The 12,391-nt window shown below is 44.0% G+C and overlaps 1 protein-coding gene across 2 annotated transcripts in view; it reads right to left on the reverse strand.

Moving 5' to 3' along the window:
- Positions 1 to 12,391, reverse strand: part of LOC114140848 (nck-associated protein 5-like) — a 136,906-nt gene that overhangs the window by 13,780 nt on the left and 110,735 nt on the right. For both annotated transcript variants that reach the window (XR_003594702.1, XM_028011108.1), the window contains exons 11-15: positions 7,451 to 7,555; positions 6,096 to 6,284; positions 2,290 to 5,792; positions 1,889 to 1,994; positions 528 to 615 (exon numbers count right to left, since the gene is read on the reverse strand). Coding sequence is in view for 1 of the 2 variants with exons in the window: in XM_028011108.1 (XP_027866909.1) it covers positions 528 to 615; positions 1,889 to 1,994; positions 2,290 to 5,792; positions 6,096 to 6,284; positions 7,451 to 7,555 (3,991 nt within the window). In the remaining variant the exon portion in view is untranslated. The remainder of the gene's footprint in view (positions 1 to 527; positions 616 to 1,888; positions 1,995 to 2,289; positions 5,793 to 6,095; positions 6,285 to 7,450; positions 7,556 to 12,391) is intronic.

The raw sequence follows: 12,391 nt of genomic DNA on the forward strand, positions 1-12,391 counted from the left end.
ATTTCCTCAGATGTTTGGATGTTATGTCAGCGTCTCGTTGCTTAAATAAAACGAGATCAAACATTAAACTGAAGAAGGCAAAATGAGCAAAATGTTTCTCTGTTTGTAAATTGAAGTTTATTGGAAGAAAACTGGAAATCAGAAGATTTATTAAGAAATTTGTCTTGTAGGGTTTGTTACCCAAACTGGTGTAAAGAAATCCTGCAAAACCTCAATGTTCTGTCATAGAAACCTCATCCTGGCTTCTGGCACAAAGCTTCTGGCTTTCAGAGAGAAAAGTCTCAGTGTGAAGAGAGCGAGAGGTCAGAAAGGAACAGAGGCGCCCAGTGGAGGAGTGAAACAGGAATGGAAAATAACACTTTATTAGAAAACCTTCCTTTTATGGACAAAATGGTGGAGACGGAAAACAACTAGAAGAAAATCAGCAAAAAAGACAAACATTTTGAGAAAGGAAATGAAGACGTAGTTGCTCATCGATGACTCCTAAATAAGAAGCGAGGGGGATTTTTGATACAGGATAATCTTACCTATCATGTGGTCCTGACAGCTGGAGTCTGCCAGGTGTCCGTCCTCCTCCTCAGCCTTCAGGCTGATCTTCTGACTTATTATCAGGGTCTGAAAAAGGAACAAATGCTCCATGTTGGTCACAGAAACCCTCAGAACGACGTAAAGTTTTGTAAAGCCTCACCGAGGCCGTTCGTTTCTGACTCTTCACATTGTTTCTTTGCCAGAGAAGCGAGTTTTTTTTTTTCTTTTCTTTTTCTTCCTGGCTCTAATTGGGCTGCTGCGGCGCTTGTGGGTCATGAAATGCGCCTCTTTTGTTGCGTTCTGTGGGGAGCAGATAGGACGGTTTTAAATGGCCCTTTTGTGGAGCGGAGAGGCGGCGGTAAATGGCTCCCTCCGCCTTATCGAGACTCGGCATCATCTGGATTAAATTTCCCACATTATGCCGCGGACCCGTCGGCCCCTCTCATCGGCTCACTCCGCTCCTTTTGTTACCGCCGCTGACTCACTCTGCTCCCACCTTTTCACCGTCGTTCCCTGGATCCAGAAATGCGTCGAAACAGGCTCTGAAACTTCTCTACAATCTTCAACAGGTTTGTATTCAGTCCCCTTTATTCTGGCACCCCTTAATAAGCAGCTACCCTTCCTGTTGGTCAGTTACATAACTATTAGACGGTTTTGCTACAAGGCACGTGGAAAAAATTAATCTGATCAGGTTCCTCCAAAAGGAAACTTTTTACCTTCTAGCTGCACAATGACCCCAACGGTTTAAATCATTAACGTATTAGAATGGCCAAGTCAAAGTCTACCCCTAAATCATCCCCACGTAGTCTTAATTAAATACTGAAAACTGATGTGTACAGATGCGCCAAACTCAGTCTATTAGTTTTGTTGTTTTATTTGTATTTCCTTCTGATTCATGTAAAGCATTTTGAACTGCCTTGTTGCTGAAAATGTGCTATGTAGATAAAATTACCTTTAGTATATGGCACTTTGTATTGGTAGTCTGATAAAATTCCAATAAAAGCTGTTAGATCTTGTTGCTTTAACGTGACAAAACCGTAAAATGGTTCAGTGAGTGGAAAGTCTTTAGATTCCGTACGATTAGAGAAGCCTAACATGAGTCTGAAACTTTTCTCATCCTCGTTGAGGTACCTCTCATCAGCCGAGGTTGGTGATAACAACAGATAGGAAAATAAGCGGGCAGTGTTTTTGCAGAGTAGCCAGAGTCAGAACACAAACTGAATCAATAGCGAGCCTTGAGGGGACGAGAGGCTGCAGAGGCGGCTGGACGTTCCGTTCGGGTGTGAAACGGAAACCTGAGGGAATCTGGAGTCCAGAACATTCGGCTGCAGCAGAAGTTGGAGGAAGTTCATCGACTCACCGCCGTATCGGGACAGATCTGCAGGTCCGCCTTGGTTTCGCCGTGCTTCCTGGGTGTGGACATGGTGGGCGGTGAGGCGGTCACGCTGCTGACCTTCACCGCCGTCCTGAGAGGGAAGGGCATGTGGTTTATATATCAGCTAGTGCCTTCGTCAAGCCGGAGAGCTGATAAACTGAAATAGCCTCCTCTTTCACAAAGGCAAACACACACTCAAACACAGAGATCTCATATAATGTTTAACAGCCTGCATGAGGCCTTCCACCCTGTCAACTGGGGTTCAGGGAGGAAAACAAACTGTGAGAGGAGATGTGGAGGGTTTATTAGCTTAAACACACTCTGAGTTGACTGGAAGCTGCTGGTTTTACTGTAGGACAGTACAAGAATCATACTTCTCTACCCACCTGCCGAGGATGTCTTTCACAAACTGGTCTTTGCCGATGAACGCCGTGGTACTCTGAATCTGAATGGCGATCTGACCCATCTGATTGTTGCAGTGGTCCATGATGGAGCTCAGCTTGTTGTTCATCTCAGACAGATTCTGGATTTCCGGGCCCTCCTTCTTCTTGTCCTTCTTCTTGTCAGGCTTGACCTGTTTCCCTCCGAGGACAGACCCGATCTTTAGGTCCTTCTTCTCTTCCTTCCCTTTGGGGGAGTCGGATTTCTTGCCGCTCAGAGCCGGAAGCTTGCTCTTTCGGAGGCCGAACCAGTTAGCGAGAGACGGGCCGGTTTTTTGTTTGGCCTCGCTGGCTGCTACCTTCTCTTGTTCTTGGGATTTTTGCAAGTTTTCCTCGATGCCCATCATGACTTTCTCTTCAATTGTGCAAACTGTCGGGCTGATTTTCTTGTCCTCTGTGTCGGTTGGTTTGGTTGGCGAGTCCAGCTGGGTTTTGCCCGGTTCGTTGGAGCTGGTTACCAGCCTCTCCTTCTCTCTGGCAGGGTTTTCAGGGCTATAGAAGGATGGCTGAGGCTGAAACTGTGGGTGAGAGGCCACTTTTGGTTTCCGGGTGTTGTTGAAACTCGTCCTTTCACCTGTCGGCTGACTGCGCACCTCTTTATGTGTAGGGGAGGTGACAGCTTCCCTGTTAGAGGCTGACTTTGAGGGCTTGTCGGGGAGGCCGTTGGTACTGGTTGAAACTGTCATTCCTCCATAGTGGCTTAGCCTCATCCTGGGTGAATGGAGCGGACTCTCAGCCAAGCCAACAGCTGGTACCTCTAAAGAACTCTGTCTTGACAGAGAGTTTCCCCTCTCGCCCGAGTTGGTGATGATTTGAGTCCGAACTTTTCCCGGTCCTTCCAGCACATTGATGTTTGGTTTCTCCATGTAGTTGGCGCTGAAACTCTGACTACGAGCTTTGGCGCCGTTCATTCCCAGAGCGGGCTTTAGATGGGTTTTTGTTGTTACGGATATGGATCGACCAAAGAGCTGACTGGTCCTTTTCCCCTTCTCATACACATCAGCTTCCTCAGGCAACACAGCAGGATGCACGTCCTCTTCTGGAACGCAACACTGGACTTCACCTTTATCTTTCCCCTCTGTGGAAGACATCTTGGGTGGTAAATCGATACTAAACGCCGCTTCCAAGCCGTCACACTGGGTCGAGGCATTTGAAGTCACCGTCTCTTTGGAGACTGAGTTGATATGGTCTTTCTCTTGCTTACCAGGAACAGTGGGACTACTTTTACTTGTTGGAGGTGATTTCAAAAAGGCTTTAAAGCCCATTGGGATGCGAGTCTTTGCAGCTTTTTCTGCTTGGCTGGGTGACATAACAGCAGAGGCAGGAGGGCTAACAATAGCTTTAGCATTTTGCTGCTCTGGCTGACATTGAGGGGAATCCTGAAGGGATATGGGTAAACTTATAGAGGTCTTCTGAACTGTCTGGTGGACATTTTCATGAGTGGGTCCTTTCTTAATTGCGAATGTGTTTTGTAGTGAGGAGCCTCTGAGGGCACTGTAGGGAGGAGGGACGTTCTTTGAGCTTCTAGGTGCATGGTCAGGTTCTCGAACAGACCCTGAGTTTGCAGAAGGGAGGTAGTCTTTTGTTCGTTTGGATGTGCCTTTAGTAGGAGTCTGAGTCACAATGGGGGACTTCTGAAGGTGCTGACTGGTTTTCTCGATCAGTTTCTGAGGTGCAAGTGCAGTTCCATAGCCTGCATCCAAATCCAAACAGTCTTTATCCTTGATGGGTAAAGTGGTTTGCATATTTGGTGCCAATGAGGTGTAGTAACTTGGGGGAGGGCCCCTCCCAGTGGTTAGTGTGGATGGTGGCGCCACCCCTGTTTTATGTGCCTGAGGAGAACCTTCGTAGTTTGGTCTGATCAGTAGGGAGGTGGTGCGGCCCGGGGGAGGGGGAGGAGAGGGAGACCTGAGTTTATTTTTGCTAGGTTCACAGTGTTTGTCTCTGGTTGGTTGTTCACTAGTGTCACCAAACTCCAGGAGCCTCCTTGAGAGATGGGGGGAAGTGGATGAGGGACCCCTACTCCATTTGGAGTTCACAGCCTTTGGGCTCTGAGAGCTAGTTTGCGTTTTTATGAATCTGGACATTTTAACTGTAGGAGAGGAAGGGGATTTCTCCTGAGTGGAGGATCCTGAGTTTCCACTGTTGCTTGGCTCAGCTGTTGAACCTTTAGACACCCGCAGTGGGGATGCTGACGGTTTGTTACGACCAGGAATCTTTGAACCACTAGTCTTGGGACAGGCAGCATCATTCAAAGGAGGGATGGACTGACCCTTACTTGCTCGGACGCCTGGTGGTTTTATTAGCTTTCTTTGTGGAGTCGGCTGCAAATACAGTCTCTCTGTACTTTCCTCCTTCCTATTGGCTGATTTACTAGTCCTACTCTCACACTCTGAAGGTTTCTCTGGAGATTCCAGAACATTATAATTTCTTGCATTTGCAGATGTTTGCCTTGTTGGTCTCTCTGGTGGTACTAATTCTGCACAGTTAGCAGCAATTTTCCTCCCTTGAATTTGATCTGCATCTGCTGGAAGCCTTTGGGGACAAAGCTCAATAGGTTCCCCTTCTGCATCAAAAATAGCCAATATGCTTTCTTCAGACTGGGTACACTTGGAGGCTTTTGGTTCCTTCATCAGACTTAAAGGTTTGGGCCTCCCATCGGCAGACTGGGTGCGTCCCTGGTCTCTGCCCAAGTATTTTTGTTTAAGGAGCTTCGCAGCATCCCTAGACAATCTTTTGAACTCCCTCTCTGCTTGCTCTGTCGGTTGGTCACAGGACATTCGGACTTCACTACACTTTTCCTCACGGCCGTCCACATCGCGGAGGCGCTTGGTGCTTTCTGGGTCGGGCGGGTTGAAGTTTAGCTTGGTCGGTTTACTAAAAGCTGACTTGTGCTCTCCATCTGAGAGAAAACTGATGAAACTTACAAGCTTCTCCGGACGCTCTTTGGAGTCACAGCCAGAACAAGGGTTCGCAACCATCGGCCCTGAAGGGGCGTCACCTTCCTGTGTCCCGTCCCAGCTGCACAAGCTGTCCGAGATGCTGTGAGAAAGTCTCTTGCAGTGAAACCAGCAGTCCTTAGTGGGGATGTCATCTCTGCGGCTAGACTGTGCCAGTTCATCATCTGCATCATCCGAATCGTAGAAGAATTGCTTGCCGCGAGCGGTGAAAGTCCTGCCACAGTGGCTGGGCTTGGAAACCCCTTTGCTGCTGCTCTTGATCCCCAGGGAGTAGATGCCCTCGTTGGAGTTCATACAGTCCTTATAGCCTGATCTGGAGACCTTCGAAGAACAGGAGGAGCTCCGGTGTTTCCTCCTCTGGAGCTTCCTAAGTCCCTCCAGGATGTGGCTCTCCTTACATCTCGTGGGCCGCTGCTCCTCCGAAGGGGTGCAGATGTTACTCGGAGCCGATGAACCCAAACTCAGCCTCTTCTCCCATGTCAGAGAAGACTTTAAAGCACAAAGAAACAAAGTTAACACTTGTAATACGTCATGTTTTAGCAGTTTTGTCAAACTACTGTAACATTAATAGTAACTGTTAGATTACTCAAAGTACAAAACCATTTTTTAAGATCTCCCGACTACCATAGACTTTAAATGTATTATCTATTTTAATAGTTTTCTAAGGAGTATGTTTTCATGGACATCAAACTCTTCCAGGAGGATATGGGATTAATTAGGGCCTCAAATGAGCGGGGAACTTTGACGAGCTGCCACTCGTGATTGTTTGGTGGAACCGATGTTTGGGTTTACCTTTTTCCCGCAGGAGCGTCCGTCATTCCAGGTGTACGAGCCACTGGAGAACTCGCTGCATGCGCTCGACAGGGAGATCTCGCTGCTGCTGCAGCTGCTGCGCGGGTAGACGGGCGGGGGCACGCTCAGGCTCAGCTGGCTCAAACACTTGGCCACAGGGAGACCCGGCTTTCCACATAGCTGAACCTCCTGGAAGAAACATAAAAGACAATCTTTTTAAGAACCGGTGAAACGTTACGGGTCTGTATTAAGAGGAAAACTTTCCTCGTGGCCTATAATATCATGTTAATTTGACATTTTCTCTTTGCTAAAACTAGCTGCGGCAGTTGCCAGACCTTGGTGACCCATGTTAGCTAATCTTTCTGTCATCTCAGGTGAACATTTTGCTCAGGTGGATAAAACTTGAGCTCCTTTGGAAAGTGACCTCAAGTACACAAAACTGGTTTTGGAACAGCCTGACCTCAACAACAATGACAACGTTGGGATTGCTGCCATGAAACCAACCAATTTCAATGAAGCTCCACCAAACCTGCTAAGAAAAGGGTACAACTACGGCTAGACTTTTACCGGATGAGGAGTTTGGTAGAAATTTGAAGTTGCTAAGACTGAAGGCTGAAAACTGGTCATCACCATGAGTTTGGGACTGGTGCCGATGGGACGATGAGGGAAGTAAACCTCCTAATTGTCCAGCTTCATCACACATTGTAGCTATAACACAGACTCTGTGTAAGTGAAAGTCAGACTTTAGCATCCAGTTCTAGTTTTCCATTTCAACATCCAACAAATCAGAGAGCTGCTTCGCTTTTGAGCTCTGGTTGCTGTTGCATACCTAATTACCATCTCGATGGTATTTCAGCGAGGATAGACCATCACCGACCGACCAAATCTTTCCAGAGAAATATCTTGCAGTCGTTGCGGAGAGATCTGATTTTCATGCACCGCTGCCACATCCCAGGCACATGTTTATCAAATTAGAACCTCAGAAACAGAGCTGTTAAAAAAAAGAAAGAAAAAAAAGAAGCCCCACTTGGGTCTGAAGGATATGTGGACATTTAGAGGATTCATAATTCACTTTCCTGGTTTCAGTTTATCAGGTGGCATTCTCAGAGGTAAAAAAAAAAAAAAAAAGGGAGGAGAAAACTCATCTTCAAGCCTTAATGCATAATATATAAGATGACTAATGTTCCAGTGCGTCTTGTGGAGTCATTTTAACTGACGTAGAGTCTGAATCGATGCTTTGCTGGTAACACGACGAGGATTTATGCCTCTTAGTGCCAAGCGACACCAGAGGCTCCACTCGGAGAGGTCACGACCCCCGATCGTTGGGTTTTTGCAGATGTGATTTTGGGGCTTACAGCAGAAGGAGAGTCGGAGTTCCTGGAAAGCAGGAAAGCCTTGCTCCTCTCGGGCTCCAGCAGCAGGTCGGCCGCCGACAGGTCCATGATCCGAGAGTGCAGCTTCTGTAAGTCAAAGCAGAAAGAGAGCGAAGGACACAGAGCGGTGAGTTTCAGCTACAGAGAGCCCAGGAGATTGAAGTAAGCCTCGCAGAAAGATGTGAGGATTTTTATCGATTCCTTGCTCTTTTTTAAGTCAGAAACCAAACTGAATTATAAGCGCAGTCCAAATATGAAACGGTGAGCACTTCGGGTCAAGGTTGAGCGCTGTTTTGCAAATCAGATTCCCTTCGCCGGAGCCGATTCCGCTTCTCTCAAAGTCATTACAGTCATCAACTGGCCAAAAAAAAAAAAAAAAAAGAAAAACCCAGTGTGAATAGGAAATAATTACATTGGGGGGTTTGGGGATTCATTTGATTTGCTTCCTTTAAATTTATGTCCAACTCTCTTCTGTTAGTTAACTCTTGCACATGAGAGGGAAGGACTCAAAACCAAATGCGTTCCCACACATTCGTCTCAGAACTTAATTACGCTCCATTCCCCACGCTCAAATTAACTTAAGCTGCAAATAAGGAGGAGCAGAACACTTGATCTTATGCTACTCTTCCACTGGCAGCAGCAGCAGCAGCAGCAGCAGCAGCAGCAGCAGCGCTCACTTAGGGACCGCATGTACCGACACGGCTCTGCTCATCTGATCCGCTCGCAAAACTGAACGCTCGTGTTGTTGCTAGAAATCATAAATACTACAGAAAAACGGCGAGAGGCGATTTTATTTGCGAGAAAAGCTTCGGTTTATATCGACTTCCTTTGTTCCTTACCAAATGCTTCTCTCTCTGAACGCCCTGCATTATTATTTCACTCGGCGCATGACAGCATCGGGGCTTTGATTATTTCTTTTTTCCTTTCTTTTTGTTCAGGTGTTTGCAAAACGTTAAAAAGAAAAGCTCGTTTTGTATTGCGAGCATCCAGCCTCTGAACAACTACTGTCTGAAAACATGAGAACAACGTCACACCAAAACGGAAGAACTGCCCAATAATTACTAATCCGAGTCATTTATTACACATAAATTATTAAAACTCAACTTATGCGTCATGGATGTCGTGTACTAATAATAAAATAAATAATTAGGATTAATTGTCATGAAGGGATTTCTGAAGTTTACAACGGCGTACGAGGGCCAGAATAAAGTGATAATATGAAGAGAATAAAGTCAAAAATAAAGTCATAATATTATGACAATGAAGTCATACTAATTGATATTATGTGAATAAATTTGTATGGCAAAAAAGTCTAAATAATAGTAGAAAAAAGTCAAAATGATGTGATAATAAGGTGATAATATTACCAATATAAATTCATAACATTACCAGAATAAGGCTTTATATTTGGAGAATGAAATGGTAACGTAATGAGATCTTGTGAAGTTCTGCTTCGGCACTGGTTTAATCTATTAACACATCTGCATCACACTATTATTTATAATTAGCAGAAATATGAGATAATTCTGTAAACAACTGATTCTGTTGAGAAGAGAGAAGCGGACGGACTGAGCTGGAGAGCGCTCTCCCAGCTCTGCTCTCATTAAAACAACTTCAGTCTGATCGTTTCACCACTTTCTTCTGGTAATGTTGCACAATTATTCTGCTAATGAGAATAAAAAGGAGACGAAACGTTTTGTGTATTTCATCCTTCCACTTTATAGTAAAGCACCACTTTGATGAAATCCTCGTGGTTTGGTCTAAGCGGCCTGCGTGTGCGTTGGCCTTGCTGCAGGCTGGGAGTGGCCGGTGCGGCGTCGCAGGCCCACGATCTTATCGCGCGGTGCTCCATTTCACCTCCTCAGCATCCTCATCAGCCATGCAGTCGATAGTGTCACCGGGTCACTGGGGGGGGGGGGGGGGAGCAGGGAGGCTGAAGGAAATGGAAGATGACGAAGCCGCTCGCTTCTTCTCTTTCTCAAGGCCGACGCTCAAAGTCACAGATTTTGTTTTTCAAAGTTCCCGCAATCCATCATGCAAATAGTTGCGTCTCTGAACGTCTGCAGCCTGAGAGGTTTCCTCCAGACTCCGAGGGAGACGAACAAAACAAAAAAAAAGGAAAAAGAAAGAAAGAAATGCTCTCTGCTGTGTGTGTGTGTGTTTTTGTTGTTGTTGGGGCGGGGGGGCGGTTGTTTTGACAGGAGCCATATTTCAAGATAATGAATATCAGCCCGGAATAGCAGCAATCGGCAGCTTCCAAACAAATCCGTCAGTATCGGCAACCACTGTCAAAAACTCACATTGGGGGAAGAGTCTCAACACACACACACACATGCGCGCACACGCCCACGCACACACACATTGAGAGAGGAAGCGCATGATGCATGGTGTGATCAACAGTTGCAGTCCTCACAGCCTTTCTTTAAGTTCAGGTCACTACAATCAGCCTTCGACATAAAAATCCTCTGCTGCCGCATTGAAGGACTCCTGTGGAAGTAAGCAGCCTGCTAACATTCTGTCTTATTATTATTATTATTATTTTATTCTTCCTAATGAGGTTCAGCTGAACATCCTCTGTTGTGATCTGTGAAAAAAACAACAAAAAACACCCGTTTTCCCCAGCAATGGGTCACTCATGTGACACCTGTCAAACGTGACACGCAGATAACGCTGCAATCACACACACACACACACACACACACACACCTCTGCTTCATCCATGTAGAACCAAAAACCTTTATGGAATCAGAGGGAAGCGTTTCGGCTCCTCTGCCGCGGTTCCCGCCCAGAGCGATAGCGCTTCTTTATCAGAGGAACCGGAGAGGCCGTGGGGAGCCGGGGATGTTTAATTACCGATAAGCAAAAAGGTCCAGAAACCCAACGCTCATACGCCTGATTAGGTCTCCCTGGGGCTCCTAGGGACAAAATGGAGGAGAATCTCATGTGGGCCGTTTCTCTGTTTCCACCCAACTATCTGCTTCTCATAAACCAAGGGTTTTCTTCTGATTCTCTTAATATTCTGCTGCCGCGCACAAACACACGATCTGACAACAACACTGAAAGAAAGAGCGTTTCAAAAAGTGTGTTTTATTGTTCTTTTTTTACCTCACTACCTTCATTTCTTTTTGCATCGAATCACAACTAAATATTGCAGTTCATCAAAGCTTATTTAAAAGCTGCTTTTTGTATTCACTCGGGTTATCAGCGTTAGTACTCAGAAAAAATACTTTTTTATGGCACTCCACTTACAATGATAATATATATATATATATATATATATATATATATATATAAAACTAACAGCTAAAATATACATTTTAAAGGATCATCCTTTACAGGGGAGCTTCTTATGTCTGAATTCAAGCTCAATTTTTTGTCAAATAGAAGCTAAAACTACAAGAATAATAAGAGTCAGATTAGACAGATTGTTTTGTTCAAATGAGTGACAGTAATCAGTTTCAGCTCCCATGTTCCAGGCCTGAGTCTTAGCTCAAGCTTAATGCTAACAAATAGGGTAAACATTGCATGTGGTAATAAAATAAAAATCAAAAGACACACATCTCTTAAGGCAGAGAAATAAAATCAAACAACAAATAATGTTGAATCAAATAGCTGTTACCTGTTTCACTCACGTACCTGTCAGTCTTTGACTAAGCTAATAAGCTAACTTTTATTGGATGAAAATAAAAAATGATCAGAGATGCGCTTAATATTTATAAATAAAGTTAAATAGAGAGCAAGTACAATACCCTACAAAAATGTCGTCCAGCACAAATCCTTTTTTTTTTTTTGCTCAGCGTTGGTAAAGATGTCAATATCCATGTAATAACTAAGCTAACCAGCTGGTAGCTAACATGTAATAAGTAAAAATAGAAAGTTAATTTTCTTGGGACATTTTTGAACACTACCCATATATGTTCTGTTCACAATAGTGTGAATATTTTAACTCTGTCATCTCATCCCCATAAAATACAAGTAGTGTGTCTCTCAATGTTGCTAACGTGTTCTGTGCTCCATGTTAGTGCTAAGCTAATGATTCGTTTTTAGCATTCACTTCAGAAACATAACAATTCTAACAGTTTTGAGCAAATACACTTTTCTCAGAATGTTAGTGTCGATCTTTTAACCTTTTTTTTGTTTTAACCCATCACCACAAAACCCGCATACTTTTTCAGAAATACTATAATTATAAACTTTGCGCAAAGGCTAAGCTAATCTGCTGTTTGCTTTTATGTCACATTTAAAAAGAAAAATGTGGCTCATCAATTTTCTATTAACAAAAACGTTTTCTTTTCTCACAAATATGATTTTATCAGTCTTGAGCACAAAATTATTGTCCTTATATTAAATGCTGAGCTATTTAGTAATTAGCGTAGAATCTATATTTCTAGCTTTTATTTTACAAGTAAAAATTGGCTTTCCGTGTCTTTTTTCTTTAACTCAAGTGCAAGTATTTCATAAATAAGTATGCTGCTAGTTTTTATTTTGCAATTAAAATATAGGAATAGTGTTGATATTAAGGTAATATGCTAACACGATATCTCTCACGATACTAATTTTTGAATCAAGTTGTGCAGAGATGAGCGACTCTCTGCTAACCAACTCTCTGGTGTGTATAGAAGCTAACTTGCTAGCATTCATTTAAAAAGAAAAATACTAAACCAGAGGAATTAAATAGTTTCACTTAAGTTTTTTAATCAATTTGACCATTTTAGTCACTAAACTATACACATAGCTAGGCTTAAATAAGCCAGCTCATCACATGTCAAGGTTTTTTTTATCTTTACCTCAAATTAACTCTCTTTACCAAAACACTGATAACTTGGATCTTTTTACAGCAACAAGAAAAAGATGAACACAATTTTATCTTGGGGATATTTATGTCTTTTAGCCTAGCCACGTGTTTAGTGAGCAGACCTTCCT

Source organism: Xiphophorus couchianus, chromosome 24, assembly GCF_001444195.1.
Source record: "Xiphophorus couchianus chromosome 24, X_couchianus-1.0, whole genome shotgun sequence".
NCBI classification, from domain to species: Eukaryota; Metazoa; Chordata; class Actinopteri; order Cyprinodontiformes; family Poeciliidae; genus Xiphophorus; species Xiphophorus couchianus.